Here is an 18,152-nt window from a genome sequence, read left to right as displayed (position 1 = left end):
TAGAGATCAGACATGTTTGCATGTAGTTCTTCAACGTTTGCATAGATCTAAACTTCTTATGATTAAAATATTGAACGTGCACATTTTTTTTTTGTCTATATATATTTCTATATGATAATATTTTTCTGATCTATAAAATTCAGCACTTTTATCCCTGGTATCACAGCAGGAACAGAGATTGTACTCTCAGCTGTACTGTAGATTTACAGAAGCTCTGAATCTGCTCTTTGGCACTTTGCTTCATTCTGTCCATCTGGAGCTCTGGTGGTGGTGGTGAAGAAAGTGATATTAAGTCTGTTGAAAGATTTTGGAAACTTTAAATCTCCATGCTGAGGGAGTTGAAGTCATGGAAGTTGGCCCGTACTGTGTCCTTAGATTACTCCACATCCTCTGAAGATTCGTGTTCTGCGTCAGAGAGGAATCAGTCAGAAAGGCTGGGCGTGTGTTTCTTTCTGGGTCTGGATTTTGTGCTCATTTCTAAAATTTCCATGTGATGCACAAGCTGTTCAGCCCCCATTTGTAAAAGCTGTGATGCAATCTAATGAAAATAAAACATACTCCTCTTTAATGGTTTTTATGCATGGTCATTTGCATATGTTTGTGACAGTAGTAGTCATTATTCACAAAAAGAATTTATTTTTGGCAGGTCTGGAAATGAACATGCTCTTCTATCTTTTCTATGATACTGAGAGTAGGCAGTGTCTTGCATAACAGGTAAAAGCATGTTTCAAAAAGAGGATGAGAAGGGGCAAACGTGAAAACACAGGGAAAAGCCAATTTTTCTATCCACCTACTTCTATTCAAGCTGTCTCTGGCGTTTTCTCTCCTCCCACGTGCATCCTGTGATGTGCCAATGTATGTGTGTATGGACGTCAGTTGGAATAGTTTCTACGCAGCGCTCCGTAAATGGATGTAACCGGATGAAATGTAAAAATTGAGAATTAGAAAATATATAAAGATATGGAAGAAAAATATTAATACATGTGGAGGTGTGAGCCTCCTGAACGTTCTGTGTGATTCAGCACACAACTGATATATCTATGTATTCAACTACGGTCACATTTTCATCCAGAGGCTGATAACTGTTTTTACCTTTTCTGTTTTATAAAGATATAGACCATTTTGCAACAGTGTATAAAATCAAAATTGTTCTTTCAACAAAGATAATTAAGTAAATTGAACAAAGATTTTTTTTAGGTCAATTTATTATTTTGTGTTACTGAATGAAATAAGCAAAATCATCCAGCTAAAAATATAATTTTGTTTACTGGACTTAGATATGTAAGTGTTTGTCCTACTTGCCAAACTGAGTAATCTGAACAAACAATAAAAAAAAACAATGATCTGAATGGTACCCAGCATGCATTGCGACATGTTCACTTCTTTGGTTAATATTTATTAAAAAGATGACTGTTTTAAGGTTTGCTGGCTTTATATGTTGTTATGTTTGTTGTCAGACAAAGACTTTGTTCAGTAAATATTTATGGAGTTTGCATGTTCTCTCTGTGACATTGTGGGTTCACTCCCACAGCCCAAAACGTGCAGGTTAACATATTAAGGTATTGGATATACTAAATTGCCCTTTACCCAGCTTGTTTGTGGATAACTTTATAGATAGATAATGGAATGGTGTTCATACTGTTGTAATCTTAGTTGAGAGGACTTAAGTCTACTTGATTAAACTCAGACATTTGCTTATGACAAGTAGGCATTACTCAGTAAATTGAGTTAGGTGAACTACATCACCCAAGAGTTATTCGTTTGATAAACATAAATATTTATGTTGTGACAACTTGTGAAGTTAACACAATTTTTTAAGTTGCAATAAGTTGCCTAAAATTTGTTAAGTCTACTCAACTTTTTTATGTGAAAATGTAAACAACACTGGTGCAGAAGCACTTTATGTTTTAGTTTTTTAACACCACATAAATGTTGGGATAAAATACAACCAACAGAACATATAGAACGGAATCAAAAATTTAAACAAAATTTTTTTAAATGTATGTGAAATAAAGAAAACATTTACAAACAGGAAGTGTTTCTGGACCAGTGTTGTTTAAATCTTACAAAATGTTCTATTGGAAACTTCATACCTTATTTTCATCATTTATTTCAACTAAATTTAATTTTGTCCTTTAGACCCAATATTTAGATCTTGACTATAAATCTGCCAGAAAAATAATTTTTTATTTTCTATCTTACAGCAATTGAAGAAAAAAATTATTTAACGCTATCTAAACATACATTTTCTTAGCCTGTCTCTGTACTAAACCTAACACTTATTAATAAATACATTTAGACAATTACATTAAATCTACAAAAACATCAGATTTGCATTTTAAAATATTCACTGCGACAGCAATTATCACATCACTGCTGTCATTAGCACTCATTTAGTGTCAGCAGAGAATGACTAATAACAACATCCTCTGAGGTGTGTGTGTGTGTGTGTGTGTGTGTGTGTGTGTGTGTGTGTGTGTGTCCTTCTTTAAGCATCTTTATTCATTGTTTTGCAAAAGTACACACGCACGCACGCACGCACCCACACACCCACACACCCACACACACAAATCTCAAGGAGGTTTGCTAGCTTTGCCATCACAGGAATCGATTAATAATAATTGGTTCTTTTTGATTATTTTTTATTTTAAACATGAATACTTTTGTTTTAAGATTTTGACTTAAGAGATTCACAGAATCAGAACAAGCTCAATCCCAAAACACAATCCTAGGAAAATGTATAGGAGTTATACGCAAGAAAGAGTTTATAGCGCCACCTTGTGGTGTTGGATAGAATATACACAATGTAAATTTTTTTGCTGCTTTACATTTTTTTGTTTAGTCAACTACGATTTACAAGTCATACTATTATTTATCTTGAAAAGAGATGAGTGGCTACAACTTATAAAATGAAGTTGACATGTTTCAACTATATTTTATAAGTTATAACAACTCATCTCTAGTCAAGATAAGTAAAAGGCCATTAAAATGACTTTAAATCTGAGTTGATTAAACAAAAAAATTAAGGCAACAAAGATTTTTTTACAGTGCACTTAAAATTCACGCACACAAATTATTTATTATTTAACATGTACACACACACTACATATATTTGCTTGAATAATCTAGATTAATTTAACTCTAAAAATAATTTTTTAAATATTGTGAATTTGACCATACAAGCATATCAAATGCATATTTTCTTTGTATATATATATTTTAATTACAGTAATGTATTTTAATTACAGTTTTAAATCATTTCTGTATAACACTCGTGTCGTGTGCATTATTTTCGAAGTTCGTGCTTCACTCATTTATTTCAAAAATATGTTTTAAAATCTTCTAATGAACGAAAATAATATATTTCTCAAAAAGTAATTTCAAACATTTAAACAACATACATCTTCATGTTACTGTTAAAGATTTTAAGGTCATGGGAAACATTTAGCTTAACCATAGTTTGACTGTTAGGTTAAATGACTAGAAAAAAAATCTAGAAAATGTCCACATTTGGCCCAACCATTTGGTATACATTTTCTGGTATACAAACACACACAGACCGCCAAATGGATTAATCGTTCAAAAATTGGTAAAAAAAAGTTTTTTAATGACCATTCAGGATACTGTGCGTGAAAACGTCATTGACGCTTACCGCCAATCAGCATCACGTGTTTCAGAGCGAAGGCGGAAGCGGAAGTGAGGCAGCGGCTGCAGAAACTGCAGAAACATGGCGTGCACATACACACACGCGCACAGAGGAATGACAGGTGTTATGTGGATGTTTACTGCGCTTATAATCGCACATGTTATCCTGCAGCCCGCATCGGCCAAGCCGGACAATTTAAGAGTAATCACTGATGCAAACTGGGAGGACATCCTGACGGGAGAATGGATGATCGAGTTGTAAGTTATGCGTTTTAAGTTCTCCAAAGTACCTGTGTTAGTTTTTTTGCATAAACAATAGTGTAATTTACAAGTCTAAATCACTGTCTAGTCATAGGTCATTCATTTATCGTTTGCCGCACTGTACTTGTCACTGGTTTTGGTTAGCGGAAGTTCTGTGGAAGTGAAGGCACTCTGCTAAATAACTACTTCCCTTACCAAAATTAACCATGGTTTTACACATTTCCTCTAGAGCTTATCGAACAAAGGGGTTGTGTTTAAAAAGATCTAATATAATAAATAATAAAATAAACCTCAGTGTTTGAGGATCTATTCTGGATGACATCTTCTTTATTATTGGATTAACCAGTGTGTTTATCTCCTGCAGTTTTGCTCCATGGTGTCCAGCCTGCCAGCAGCTGCAGCCCGTGTGGAATGAGTTTGCAGAATGGGGTGAAGATTTGGGAGTATATATTGCCAAAGTGGATGTGACAGAGCAACCAGGTATGTCCTTATGCACATGCATCCTCTTCTGTTTCATACACGTCTGACATTTGGCTGGTTCTCTGTGCTGCAGGTTTAAGCGGGAGGTTTATCATCACAGCTCTTCCAACTATTTATCAGTGAGTTTCTTTCTATTTACACAGATCTTGCATTTATATACATGAGCTCTCATGGCAAAAAGTATGATCTACAGTTTGGTGTAGCAAAAAATGTTAAATTAACTTTTAAACTGTACTTTTAACTGTTAAAAGTGTATTTGTATGAAATAAGTTTCTGCATATAGTTTATGGAGATGCCGTTTGTGTGCATTTCAGCTGTAAAGATGGTGTGTTTAGGCGATACCAGGGTGCCCGGTCTAAAGATGACTTCCTGAGTTTCATTGAAGAGAAGAAATGGCAGAGTATAGAGCCGATCTCTTCCTGGTTTGGCCCCTCATCCTTCCTGTAAGCATGTACTCTGTGAGGGGATGTTGCTGTTGGTTTTATATATTGTGATAATGCAAAATGCCCTTAAGGTTTGGATAATATGTTTAGATCATTTCTTTACGACATCAGGGTGGGTGTGGAAAACATCTCCAGAAAGGAAAAACACATTTGAGTTAATGTGTCTTATTGATTACTACATTATATTTTATTTTATTTTAGGCCATTTACACATTCAGTTCATCACTGATTGACAGCTGAGAGTTTTTTTTTGCTTTTTTTGCTCAGAATGAACGCAATGTCGGCCCTCTTCAAGTTATCCATGTTTATCAGGGTGAGTGTTGATCTTTTTTCATAACTGCTGGTTAATTTTTTTGAACAGTAGATACACATTTTCCATTTATTTGAGTTTTTGAATCCGTTTTTTTTTTTTTTTAAGTTTTGTGTAAAACAACAATTCGGCTTTTTATAGAAAATATAATTTCCTAGTAATTGTGTGTTATAATGGGTATTACTATTGTGTTTCAGCATTGCCATAATTATTTAACGGAGCAACTTGGGGTCCCAGTTTGGGGGTCATATGGAATATTTGCTCTGGCAACACTTTTCTCAGGATTGGCCCTCGGATTGGTAAGAGTATAAATATGCTTAAAAGAAAACTCCACAGTTTTTCGATATTTTACTATGTTTTTACTTCAGCTTAGACAAATTAATACATACCTATCTTTTTTCAATAGGTGCACTTCATCTTTGTACAGCGTGTCGTGAATGTGTTAGCATTTAGCCTAGCTCCATTCATTCCTTAGGATCCAAACAAGGAGGATTTTAGAAGCCACCAAACACTTCCATGTTTTCCCTATTTAAAGACTGTTACATGAGGAGTTACACAAGTAAGTATGGTGTTACTGCGTGCTGAAGTGCTGCGAACTAAGTGCTCTTCCGCCATACAATATAGTTCTCATTTTTATCCACTTAAAAAATCGCCACGTTTTATTTTGTGCCAACATATTTACTCGTGCAAATACTCGAGTAAGAGTCTTTAAATAGGGAAAACATGGAGTGTTTGGTGGCTTCTAAACTCATCCCTGTTTGGATCCTAAGGAATGAATGGGGCTAGGCTAAATGCTAACACCTTCACGATGCGCTGTGCAAAGATGAAGTGCACGCATTGAAAAAAGATAGGTATGTATTAATATGTCTACGTTGAGGTAAGAACATAGTAAAATATTGAAAAACAGTGTTGTTTTCCTTTAATAAAGTATCAGAGTTGTTTTATTGTCATTTTGGCCGTATACAGTTTGTACAAAGTGACAAAAACAATGTTCCTCCAGCAATATGGACAAGACAAGTAATACATAAGAAAATTATAATAAATAGACAATAAAAGTCTATGTAGGTTTTTTTTTGTTCATATCCTTGAATCATTTCTCTCAGGTGCTGGTTTTCATAGCGGACTTTGCGTTTCCCTCACGGCGGTTTTCGCCAGAATATCACCACAGTAAGCATAAACCTATCTGTGTAATTACAGGACCATTTAGTGCGCCAGAAACATACGATTTAGAATAGTAAGATATTGTGCAATTGTGTAATTTTTAGGAAAGCAGCCCAGTGCGCAGGCACGTCTCCGGCAGCAGTCAGAAGATGAGCAGGAAGCAGATGGAGAGGAAGAGGATGATGAAGACGAATATGGAGGAAAGGCCGAAGAGTGGACGGAAATGGACGGAGCCGATGCTCTAAGGAAAAGAGGCGTAAGGGTGACAGAGGAGGACACCTAGAGGACTGGAGGGAAACCGATTCTCATACTGTGCACAAAACGACCACACAAACCACATTGTTTTGGCAATGTCTATATGTGCTGCCTTGGCAATGCTGTACCACATGATTTCACATGTGATGTCATAGCTCCCTCTCAAAGATTCAGTCACTATTGACTGAAAAACCTGATGTGGTTGTGCTTCTTTCTCACTCCTGGCGCTGGGTTGTGTGTTTTTTCTTTTGATGTCCAGTTTTAATTATAACACTCCTTGCTATGCAGTATCTCAAGGGTGTGTGTGTGCGTGTTAAAAATGATGGCCTACTTTTAAGAATTTCACAAATCACATTATACAAATAACACTTAGCAGACAACCAAGATCAAGCATCAACCTCACTGTGACTCTGAAGTTAGTTGTAAATGCAGTATTTGGGAATTTGGAAGTTTTGGCGCTTAATTTGTAAATATTTTATTAGTTGAGCTTTTTGAAAGGCTGTTATAAAAAGCTGGAATGTTGAATTTACTATTGTTTTTAGTTTAACAGTTTATTATTTCCCATCATGTTTAACTTCATATTGTTTGCTTTTGATTTTGGTGCTGCAGTTTTGAAAAACATGGAAAGATCATTATTAACACTTTTTTTTGATACCGATTTGTGTGTGAGTAGGTTTTTTGATGTAAATTAACCTCTGGGAAGAGTGATCAGATCATTTTATATTCATCCCTAAAGGGATCGCTAAGGGAATACATTTCTGTTTTGTTTCATTAACCCTCAACATTCTGTTGCATCTGGTGCATACCTGTAGCACATAGTCAACTTGTTATGCACAGCTTCTGGTGTGTTTCTTTAATGCAGTTCATTTTAAAGTTTGCAGTTTGTCCAAAATTTTCTGGTTTTTTACTCATGTTACTTTCAATAATTTCTAAAGCATCAAAAATGTATTTTGTTGCTTCTGTTTTTGCTCACCTTTGAACTTTGACTCCTGACTCTTGACTAACCCTGACCGATCATCTAGAATTTAAAATGTTCTGGTTGGTTGTTTAAAGCAACAGATACTGAAGTGTGAATGTCTGCACCTACAACTCCATTCCTTAAAGTGTGTATGAGTGATGTTTCTGTATTTGAAATGGTGTGAATCAGGACTGGTAATAAACAACTGATCGGATGCATAAATATTATTTTTTGCGAGTTTTGGTTTCAGATCTGTAGTGGTCCCTAAAAGCCACACAATTTTTGTCATTGCGTTAGAAAATGTGACCCTGTCTGTAAAATCCAGTCTTTGGATAAAAGCGTTTGCCAAAATGTAGTCAATGAAATTTGAAGTATAAAAGTTTGATTTCAATCTTTGACATGACCTTACTTGGTCAATAAATTAGGGTTAAATTAAACAAATTTTCTTTACATTATGTAAGATGATTTGATGTAGAAAACGGTGAATCACAAAAATAAAGACTAGCTGGGTTTTTACAGACTGGCTCACAAAAAATAAAAACAGTTTTAACAATTTCTGCTTCTTGTGGAAAATAGTAGTCCATATATCTCATGAGCTAGATTACAGTGGTTCCCAAACTTTTTGTGACAAAAAACTGTTCTAAAACACAACATTTTAATACAAAAACATTAAATTATACAAAAAAGTAGTGTTTTTGGTTAGTAGCCTTATTTTTTTTAGGTTTAATTACACAGAATTCATGATAAATTAATGTATTTCATAAAATGTAATAAAACTGCAGCCCCCCTGGCACCATCTCGCGGCCCCCAGTTTCAAAACCACTGAACCAGAAAAGTGGTTTACTCATCTGGAGATTTCAATTTACAAAAAATGACTTGTTGGTTAGGAGAGAAGTGAAGTTTAATTAAGAAAAAGGTCAACCATATTTGGTTATGCTGTGTGATTTAATATTTTGATATATTATTTTGCTTTGTTATAATGTAGTGACATTCAGACAATACATGTTACGTTTGTGTCCAAATTATTCAGGGCAGTTGTTCTCAATTTTTTGTGTGTAGGGTGCATCACTTTAAGCCCCCCGAAAGAAAATTCATGACATAAAAAATCTCAAATTTAGAATTTGAATTAAACAAAACAATAATTTTTGAATGTTGTTCCGTTTGCTTAGTAGCCTTATTTTTCTGAGGTTTAATTACACAAAATTTATGATAAATTAATGTATTTCATAAAATCTAATAAAATTGGTACTTCGGCACCATCTCACGCCCCCCATTTTGAGAACCACAGGGAAACTGCATGATATTGGTGTGGGTTCCCAGACAGGGTTAAGACAAATCAAAGACCAGGTCTTAATTATATTAAGACATTTAAGTAGTTTTTACAAACAAACCTTACAAAAAGAATACTGGTGTGCATCTTGAGACAAAACAATGCTACTGATATGTTTTAAGATAAGTCTTAGACCACAACCACCAGCTTTGTAATTTTAGAAGTTTTAATGTCCATCCATATTTATTTTTCACTCTTCACTGCAAAAAATTATTTTCAAAAAAAATTTTTTTTTAGTATTTTTGTCTTGTTTTCAGTAAGAAAAATAATTTTAAGAAAAATCTAAAAATTCTTAAATTAAGATGCTTTTTCTTGATGAGCCAAACGACCCAAGAAAATAAGTCTATTTTTTAGACCAAAAATATCAAATTTAAGTGATTTTGTGCATAAAACAAGCAAAAAAATCTGCCAATGGGGTAAGCAAATTTTTCTTGAATTTTTCTTGACTTTAGTGTTTAAGAAAAATGTTCAAGATTTTTTGCTTACCCCATTGGCCGATTTTTTGCTTGTTTTATGCACAAAATCACTTAAATTTGATATTTTTGGTCTAAAAACTAGACTTATTTTCTTGGGTCGTGTGGCTTATCAAAAAAAGCATCTTAATTTAAGAATTTTTAGATATTTTTACTGAAAACAAGACAAAAATACTAAGAACATTTTTTCTTGAAAATCGTTTTTTTGCAGTGTTTTTATTAAGGGCAGCTTATACACTGCAAAAAATGACTTTCTTAGTTAGTATTTTTGTCTTGTTTTAAGCACAAATATATAAAAATTCTCATGTCAAGATGCGTTTTTTTGATTAACAGAAATAACCTAAGAAAATAAGTCTAGTTTTAAGACAAAAATATCAAATTTAAGTGAATTTGTGAATTAAACAAGCAAAAAAATCTGCCATTGGGGTGAGCAAAAAAAAGTGTTTTTCTTAAACACTTAATTCAAGAAAAATTTGCTTACTCCATTGGCAGATTTTTTTTTTGCTGGTTTTATCCACAAATTCACCTAAATTTGATATATTACATCTTGATTTAAGAATTTTTATGTGTACTGAAAACAAGACAAAAATACTAAGAAAGACATTTTTTTTAAACTTGTACAACCAGAAAATACAGAAAATATCTACATAAAATTAAAATAAAAACCAATTTTCAGAACTAAATGTCTTCTTCAGGCATCAGTCAGTCAGTGTGTCATCTCTTGGCACGAAACACATCTTGAGCCTTTTTTGAGGAGACAGAATGCCGTAAGTCATTTGATTAAAAACTAGGATTTCATTTAATTTAAGAGATCCTGCAGTTGCCATCTATTGCTCAAGCAGAAAGGGGATTTACCCAAAATACTTGACACTTCAGCAAATACTTTTATGCTTTTTTTAATACAAATTTTTAATTGTATTCTAATATAGAAACTGAGAAATAATTATATATATTATCACTATACTATCAAATCTATAATGCTGGCATGGTGGCCTAAGACTTTTGCACAGTACTATGTCAAATTGTCAATACAAGGTGTTTTTAAATGAAGGCAGCTCAAACATACATTTTAGTTTGAGACAAGAAGAAGCCCTGTCTGGGAAACTGCCCCATTGTGTTTATGTTGAACTGGACTAAGCTGCAGCATTTTTGTCAAATCAACATATATTTTTATGTTATTTTAACTTAAAAAATTAAGGTAAACAATTTTAACTTGATTTTATAATTTATGTCAAATTATCACAGTTAAAAACTTAAAATAGTAGGTTGAATTGACTTGCAAAACCAAGTTGTTTTAACTCCATGAAGTATGTGATGCTTAAACATCTGTAGAGGGCAGTATTTTGTACAACTCCACATTTGACCGCTTTCTCACTTTACAGCTCTTTTTTGGGCTTACAGTTTCTGTGAGTTTTTCAGTTGTGTGTAGGGTGCAAACTTCACACAGCCCTTCCGTATAATCTTTTGGAAAAGTATGTGACGTTTGTGAAATGGTTACTTTTTTAAACATGTACCAATTGACAATTCACAAAGAACCTTAAACCGATTATATTTACAGAGTTGATTAAGCAGATAAACTCATTTTTTGTGCTGTTGTGAAGTACTGCAGAGCGTCTGTGGATGTTCAGGGATTGTCCAAACATCATGTGTTTATCAGGGCTGGGTGGCGCACGCTCACTGGTCCAGAACTAACATCTGGAAAGTTCTTTCTCTTTTCTTGTATAAAACACACATGCGCTCTTCTCACTGCTCCAGAGACACAGCTGTTAAAGCTGGAAACTTCACACATGCTGACACTTTTAACATGTTATACATACATCTGATGCTTTTTCAAACCCACCGCCCAAATTCTGATATCGTTAGAGAATTATGTTCCACCTAAACTCTTTAACCTGGCATGTTAGTGTCATGTGTTGAATATAGTTTCATTTTTATGCCCATGTAATTCGCCTCAAATGCTTTTCAGTGGGTTTACAGACCAGGCTATAATAAATATGCTCCATATTTTTATTTACCCACTGTCAGTTAGTGTTATTCAGGCTTGATGATGAAATTCAAAAGAAGTGTTAAATTATCAGATACACATGAACACATTGCTGGAGGGTATATTTGCCATTAACTTCTTTATAAAGTTGCAACCATTCACAGATATTGAATCTCTCTCTCTCTCTCTCTCTCTCTCTCTCTCTCTCTCTCTCTCTCTCTCTCTCTCTCTCTCTCTCTCTCTTTACACTAAAACACACACACACGCACGCACGCACGCACGCACGCACGCACGCACGCACGCACGCACGCACGCACGCACGCACGCACGCACGCACGCACACACACACACACACACACACACACACACACACACACACACACACACACACACACACACAAAGAAGAGCTCTCTGTGCCTGATATCCTTCCCTTATGTCCTCGGGGATGTGCTAACCTCCTTTTCACATGCTCCACTTTGATAATGCCTCCAGCCTTGTTTGTATTCATATGAGTGGTGTTCACAATCTTTAAAACATTGGGACAACCTTGAAATTCCAGCAAAATACTGACAACCATCACTCATGGGTAGGCTTAACATGCCTAACACCACGAAAATAATGTTATTTTTCTGTAGATTTTTCTAATTTAAATGTGTAATATGTCTTATGTTTCATTCCAACACTTTCCCCAGTTTACCATCTGTTGTAGATTATGTTACAACATCTATAAAACAAAACAAAAGAGAAATTAAAAACACTTTTTGAGTAACAAAGGCTATTAGATTGAATAAAGAACACTGTGTTTATATTTTTGCCATATATGTTTACCGCAAAATGTAGTGTGCACTTGTGTGTGAAATGATCATAAGTATTTTACATAAATTAATAGTACAGTAAAAGTAATAGATCTATTATTTAATATAATATATTTTCTGTAATGCAGTCTTGGATATTGTGCATGTTAGCAGGTTTTAAACAAAGTGAGAATATCTGATATACCACTGAAATATTTTAGGGTGATCTTAAGCTCTCAGAGAGACTCATGTGTGTTGTTTATAAGGACGGTTCTCGTTTGAGTGGACTGTCATTAGATGTAATTACTGTAATTGTGAGTATGCACCACCGCTGTGCAGAGCAACATGGGGCGGTGCAAAGATATCCTGAACTTGTGAAGGGAAATAAGATTTTTGCTGCGTATTGTCTTGTAGTGTTCTACAGCGCTTTATGATCAAAATCTGCAAAGCATCAGTTTTGCAATTCTGTGTGTGCATGTGAAGCTAATCTGTTGCCTTGTGTTTTGCAGGAGGCCGAGGACATGATTTAACCAGCAGGTGCGGAAGTCAAAATGTTCCTGAATGGAATGCAGTTGTGTCTAATTTATTTCCCATGAACTTTAACTCCTAAAAACATGATTTTTTTTGCTTCACAGACCAATGAAACCACTCCAACTCGCACAATACAAATATTAATCTCTATACAAAGTTTATCTCCAAGATGTGGTGCAGTTGTAGTCATGAGGGCTTTTAATATCTTAATGACATTACGGATTTAACATTTGTGGTTATTGGAGGAAATACGTTGCTAATGTGATGCTGCACATGGCTTCATCTCTAATTCTATGTTTAGACAGTCTGGTTGCCATGGGGTTCACATAGAGAGATGCTGTTTAGATAAAAGCCTATTCATAACAAACTTATGCTAAAACCAAATTTAGTTTAAACAAATTTAGGTCTCAGTTATGTTTAAATGGATATTTCTTCCATTCAGTCATAAGAGGAAATAAAAACAGTATGGTCTTATGAAAAGCACAGTTTAGGATATTGTTGAGATCCCCTGTGAAACTCTAGAGGAAGCAGATGTGAAATACCTCAAGTTTTTCTCTTCTAAAACCCAGTTTGCTCTCTATTTAATCTAACTTTTGTGAAAGAAATAAACATATATTAAACAGATTATGAACTCATTAGCATTTCCCCCAAAGGCACAGAAATATAAAACATATCACCTTATATATAAATACTTCTTAAAATAGAGCTTGGCTTCACTTCTCTATGCATATTGTTTACGAATTGAGTCAAAGACAGATTACATTGTGCATTTCAGTGCCCAATTTAGAATTTTTCTGTCTCTCAAACCCCATATTACCACCCCACCCAAACCCATTTCCTATGTGGCTCTCACAATACACACACACACTGAACACGTAATGTCTTGTAATTTTTACTTTGTAAAAGAAATTTAAAGTGAAAGGAGCACTAACACTGGAATTTTATGTATAGAAAACATACAATTACAAAACACAACTGACCATCAAACATACAACAAACCCAAACAGCATAGAATCCTCTATTCTCATAAAGTATAGATGTCATTACTTAGTGTGAGCACATTGTGCATATGCAAATTCCTATTAGCTGAACGAATGCATTAAATAAAGCTATACTATTCTGCGAAGAAAAGGTTCTTGTAAAGTTTGTGTTAGGGTTCTCTTTAGGGCTAGCGGTCTCCTGTTACAAACGGGCAAGAACATCTGGATGTATTTAACAGAGTGATGCTGTTTTGCTCGGTCACAGTGTTTCACAGCCCAGCAGTGTTCAAGTTTAAAGTAAAGGTTTTTATAATGTATTTCTTTTTTAATATGATCTGTAAAAGGTGATTGACAAATCAGGATTTTCAAAATGAAGAAAGAAAGAAAACATTCTTTGCCAGCCATTTTTTGAAAAGTTGCCCGCCAGCATTTTTTTTTTTTTTTTGATTTTCACAAAAGTTTCACAAAATGCCTTCCAGGAAAATATTCTTCTAAAAATATATAAACATACAAATATATCAAATGAAAGAACAGACCCTCTGCTTTCAAACAAACAATAAAAAAAACAAACAAACAAACAAAACAGTATTTTTCTTTAAAAAATTATTTTTTACACTGTCAAAAATAAAGGTACAAAAGCTGTCACTTTTTAAAAAGGCCTAATATGTACCCTTTAGGTACAAATATGTATCTTTGAACTATACTTTGAAGTACTAATATGCACTCTTTGGGTACAAAGGTGTACCTTTTAGAAAGGGTACTGTCCCAGTGACAAATTTTGTACTTTTTATTTCTGAGAGTGTAGCCAAGCCAAAATCAGAAATATTCATTTTTGTAAAGGAATTTTGTGAGAGATCAGATTTAGAACAATTATCAAAAAGATTCAGTTTTTTTTCAATTGGGAAAATGTGGATGTGGATAATTGCGGTATTGCAGATTAACATAAAAATTCATCAGGAACACTTTTTTTTAATGCAAATGTTTTCTCTTAATTAACGACATAACTCGTCAATGGCGGGGAAAGAGTTAACAAGTCTAGTTTAAAACACATGTCAGGTTATTTACTGTAAAAATTTGCAACTTTAAAAAGTAAGTTACCTGGTTGCCTTAAAATTTTGAGGTAATTTAATTTAAAAATATTAGTTGACACAAAAACGTTTTTTTTTTTTAGTCAACTAATATATTTTAGGTCAAATTAACTCATTCAACTAACAACATTTAAAGGCAACCAGGTAACTTACTTTTTAAGTTTTTTACATGCAAGAATTATTAAAACATATAATTTTCAATTATTTTCTTCTGTGCTCATGGTACAGCGTTGCGTTAGCACTGTAAAAGGTCTTGTGTTTGAACCCAGGGCACATATACACTTAAAAAATACTTCAATTGGTAATACCTAAAAACTTTAAGTTTATTCAACTGTGAAATTTTTACTTTAAAAACCTTACATTTTGTTAGGTATTACCAAATGAAGTATTTTTTAAGTTGATCCAACTTTTCACTTTTTACAGTGAATGAAAGAGTATGCTAAATGTATTATAATGTTTAAATTGGAAATATATAATAAATAAAACAAGTGTCCTATAATCCTTAAACCAAACCTAAAACATGAAATATTTGCATTTAAGTGTGTCTGATTTTATCAGCACTTAAAGAAAGTATGAAAGGAAGTCCTGGAAAAGGAAGTAGAGTCCTTTTAAAACTTCCCGTGTCTGCTGAAATGTGGGCCATCAGGGTTCTTGTCTTACAGTAGTTATTTTCTGCTGAACCAGCCGTGTCATGGTGGTGGTAACACAGTTCTTGCTTTTGCATTGCTGTGGGCTGCTGGGAGACTGGAGGGTCAAGCTCTCACCGACACAACCTGCCACACTTGTGCACTGTTGAGCTTGTTTGTGAATAAGAAAACTGTTGTGGCTTTGTTAAGAGCAAACAATGATGTTTTCTTTTCTGAGCTTTCACTGTTCTTCGTGGGCCTGGAGCCACAGGGGGAGATAGCAGCACCAGTGTGTCTTAGCATGCTGTGTCATCTCACACACCCTTTTACATTTCCAAAGCTGATGGTCCGGAGTACATCACTGAATGTGTGATTGTAACAGCAGCAACTGATCAGGTGACACCAAATATCCCACTCAGTAGTATACTTCATGCAATTTTTTATGAATGAGATGTGAACATCTTTCAGACCCACATTCAGTATTCTCAACCCTGTGCTGACCTGTCTGTGTATTTTGGTTGGTATTTGAACTATTAAATGAATTTAAATGGGCTTGTGCAAACTACACACAATAAATATCCTCCTCAATAAGTCCTATACAAGAGGCTTACTGACAGATATAGAGTTAAAAAAAACTTAATAGACCTCTCCAGTAATATAAAAATGTATTCATGACAACACAGACTGACTTACTTTCTATTCTAAATTCACCAGATTCATGTGTTCTTGAAGCTTAAGTGGAAGAGCATTGAACTTGCAACACAAAGGTCATGGGTTTGATCATAGGGAACACATATACTGATAAACAAATGTGTAGCTTGAATGAACGTAAGTCACTTTAGGTAAAAGTGTCTGCAAAATGTATAAAAGCTTTTAAAAAGTATGGATTTTGATTCCTTGCTTTGCTCAAAATAAACATTTTGCAAAATAGCAGTATTATTAATATTATGTGATATGTGTGAATTAGCCCATACAGCAAAAAAAAGTATTTTTTTAAATATAATTTTAAATATGTTTCAAAATATAAAAAATTGCCAGAATATTAGAAATATGTTTACAAAACTTTCTTTTTCACCAATATATTTTTTGGCCATTTTTTTTATATTTTGAAATATATTAAAAAATAAATATATTTTAAAGCATTTATATTCACATCACACTGGAAGAAAAATTTGTTTATGTTACAAACCTATAAACATAAAAGGTTTGAAAAAGGGTTTGAAAAGGATAAAAGTATAAATAGAAATATAAACTTCTATATTTTGGCATGGAAAAAAATATTTTTTCCTTATGGGTTGTAAAATTAGAAATGTATTTTGTTGCCCTGAAATACATTTTGAAATATTTGTTGATATATGAAGGTTAAAATTAAACATTTTGTCAAATTAAGAAATATATTTAATTTAGATTTACTTTCTGCAAAATGTATTTAACATATATTTAAAACACATTTTTGGCCAAAGATTTTTTTGCTGTATGGGACAAATTTGCAAAAACCTCCCTGATGCTAATGATTAAAGAAGACTTTGCATTTTAACAATTATTTAAAGGATTAGTTGCAATATTAGACAGAGATCTTAATGAGAAAAAAATCCTAAATAAAAAATATCAGGTTTAACTTTCAGGGACAAATTTGTTCTCAATGGATTGTTAAATAGATTCTGTACATATATACACATGCATACAAGTCAATGAAAAATGAGAAACTTGGTTTAATCCAGCTCATCAGTGATGACACAAACACACAGGAATTCAGGTCACGCGTACTGTACACACACGATTTTAATCTTGGGCTTTAGACAGTTGATAGGCATCTACAATTGATAGGCATTTGTCTAAGCAGGTTATGGGCAACATAAGGCTAAACAAAACATTTTAAGACTAGTAGCAAATTAATTTGGATTGATAGTATAGGCTACCCATGTAAACAGAAATGACCAAAACCAAGCACTCATTGTTTTGTGTCTTTGACCTTCACATGTGTGTGACTACTGTACGCTTTGTCTTCACTGAAACTGAATATGAAGCTTTTATTCTTTTGCCGTGACTCTGGACTATGGACTGCACACAGAAACCCAAACAAGATCAAATATTTACTTAAATCTTCTCTGGTTTTCCTCTGCAGCACAAACAACAACATCACTCCCATTTTCCCACATGGACTCAGTATAGCCTACCTGAAAAACTTATGAACCTTGTGTTTACCAGCATACCAGACAGACTCTCATAAAAATTATGAGAAAACAAAGACACATGCAATAAGAGACAACACAACAAAATAGCTTTATAATATTTGTATGATCCTCCTAACATGTAAAGCTGGTAAACCCTGTAACTCAGTGGTTCTCAAACTGGGGGCCTTTTATAACATCATTAATTCAAATCATAAATTCTGTGTATTAAACCTAAAAAAATTAAGGCACCTAACCAACAGCACTAATTTGTATACTTTAATATGTTTTGTCTAAATAAAATGTTACATTTTAAAACAAATTTGTATGAAATTTTAATTGGGGGGGAATTAATGCACCGTCCACTAACATTAATTATGCATCACCAGATGTTCTTTAACCTAAAACAGTGGTTCTCAAACTGGGGGCCCCGAGATTGTGCCAGGGGGGCCCCAGTTTTATGATATTTATAAAATACATTAATTTATGAATTCTGTGTAGTTAAACCTCAGAAAAATAAGTAGACTAACCAACAGCACTATATTGTTTATTTTAATAAGTTTTGTTTAATTCAGATTTGATGTTTTAGAATGTTTTATGTCATAAATTTATTTGGGGGGGGGGCACAAAGGGCAGAAGCTGGGGCGAAAAAGTTGAACCA

General features: G+C 33.8%; 1 protein-coding gene across 1 annotated transcript; it reads left to right on the top strand.

The window, feature by feature from the left end:
* The first annotated feature begins 3,676 nt into the window (after window positions 1-3,676).
* Window positions 3,677-7,736, top strand: tmx1 (thioredoxin-related transmembrane protein 1). Its single transcript, XM_065296314.1, has 8 exons — window positions 3,677-3,903; window positions 4,271-4,386; window positions 4,460-4,505; window positions 4,701-4,829; window positions 5,097-5,142; window positions 5,337-5,438; window positions 6,243-6,306; window positions 6,405-7,736. The coding sequence occupies exons 1-8, from the start codon at window positions 3,728-3,730 to the stop codon at window positions 6,581-6,583; spliced, it is 858 nt and encodes a 285-aa protein (XP_065152386.1). The 5' UTR covers window positions 3,677-3,727; the 3' UTR covers window positions 6,584-7,736.
* Window positions 7,737-18,152: the final 10,416 nt, after the last annotated feature.

The sequence above is a fragment of the Paramisgurnus dabryanus genome, chromosome 20, assembly GCF_030506205.2.
Source record: "Paramisgurnus dabryanus chromosome 20, PD_genome_1.1, whole genome shotgun sequence".
Lineage (NCBI taxonomy): Eukaryota > Metazoa > Chordata > Actinopteri > Cypriniformes > Cobitidae > Paramisgurnus > Paramisgurnus dabryanus.
This window is presented reverse-complemented; position numbering and strand designations above follow the sequence as displayed.

What these genes read in the sequence shown, in the direction of transcription:
- tmx1 (XM_065296314.1), top strand. Translation starts at nt 3,728, where the DNA reads ATGGCGTGCACATACACACACGCGCACAGAGGAATGACAGGTGTTATG. An exon ending in GGATGTGACAGAGCAACCAG is followed by an intron (nt 4,387 to 4,459) that starts GTATGTCCTTAT and finishes TCTGTGCTGCAG; the next exon opens with GTTTAAGCGGGAGGTTTATC. An exon ending in TTCGCCAGAATATCACCACA is followed by an intron (nt 6,307 to 6,404) that starts GTAAGCATAAAC and finishes TGTAATTTTTAG; the next exon opens with GAAAGCAGCCCAGTGCGCAG.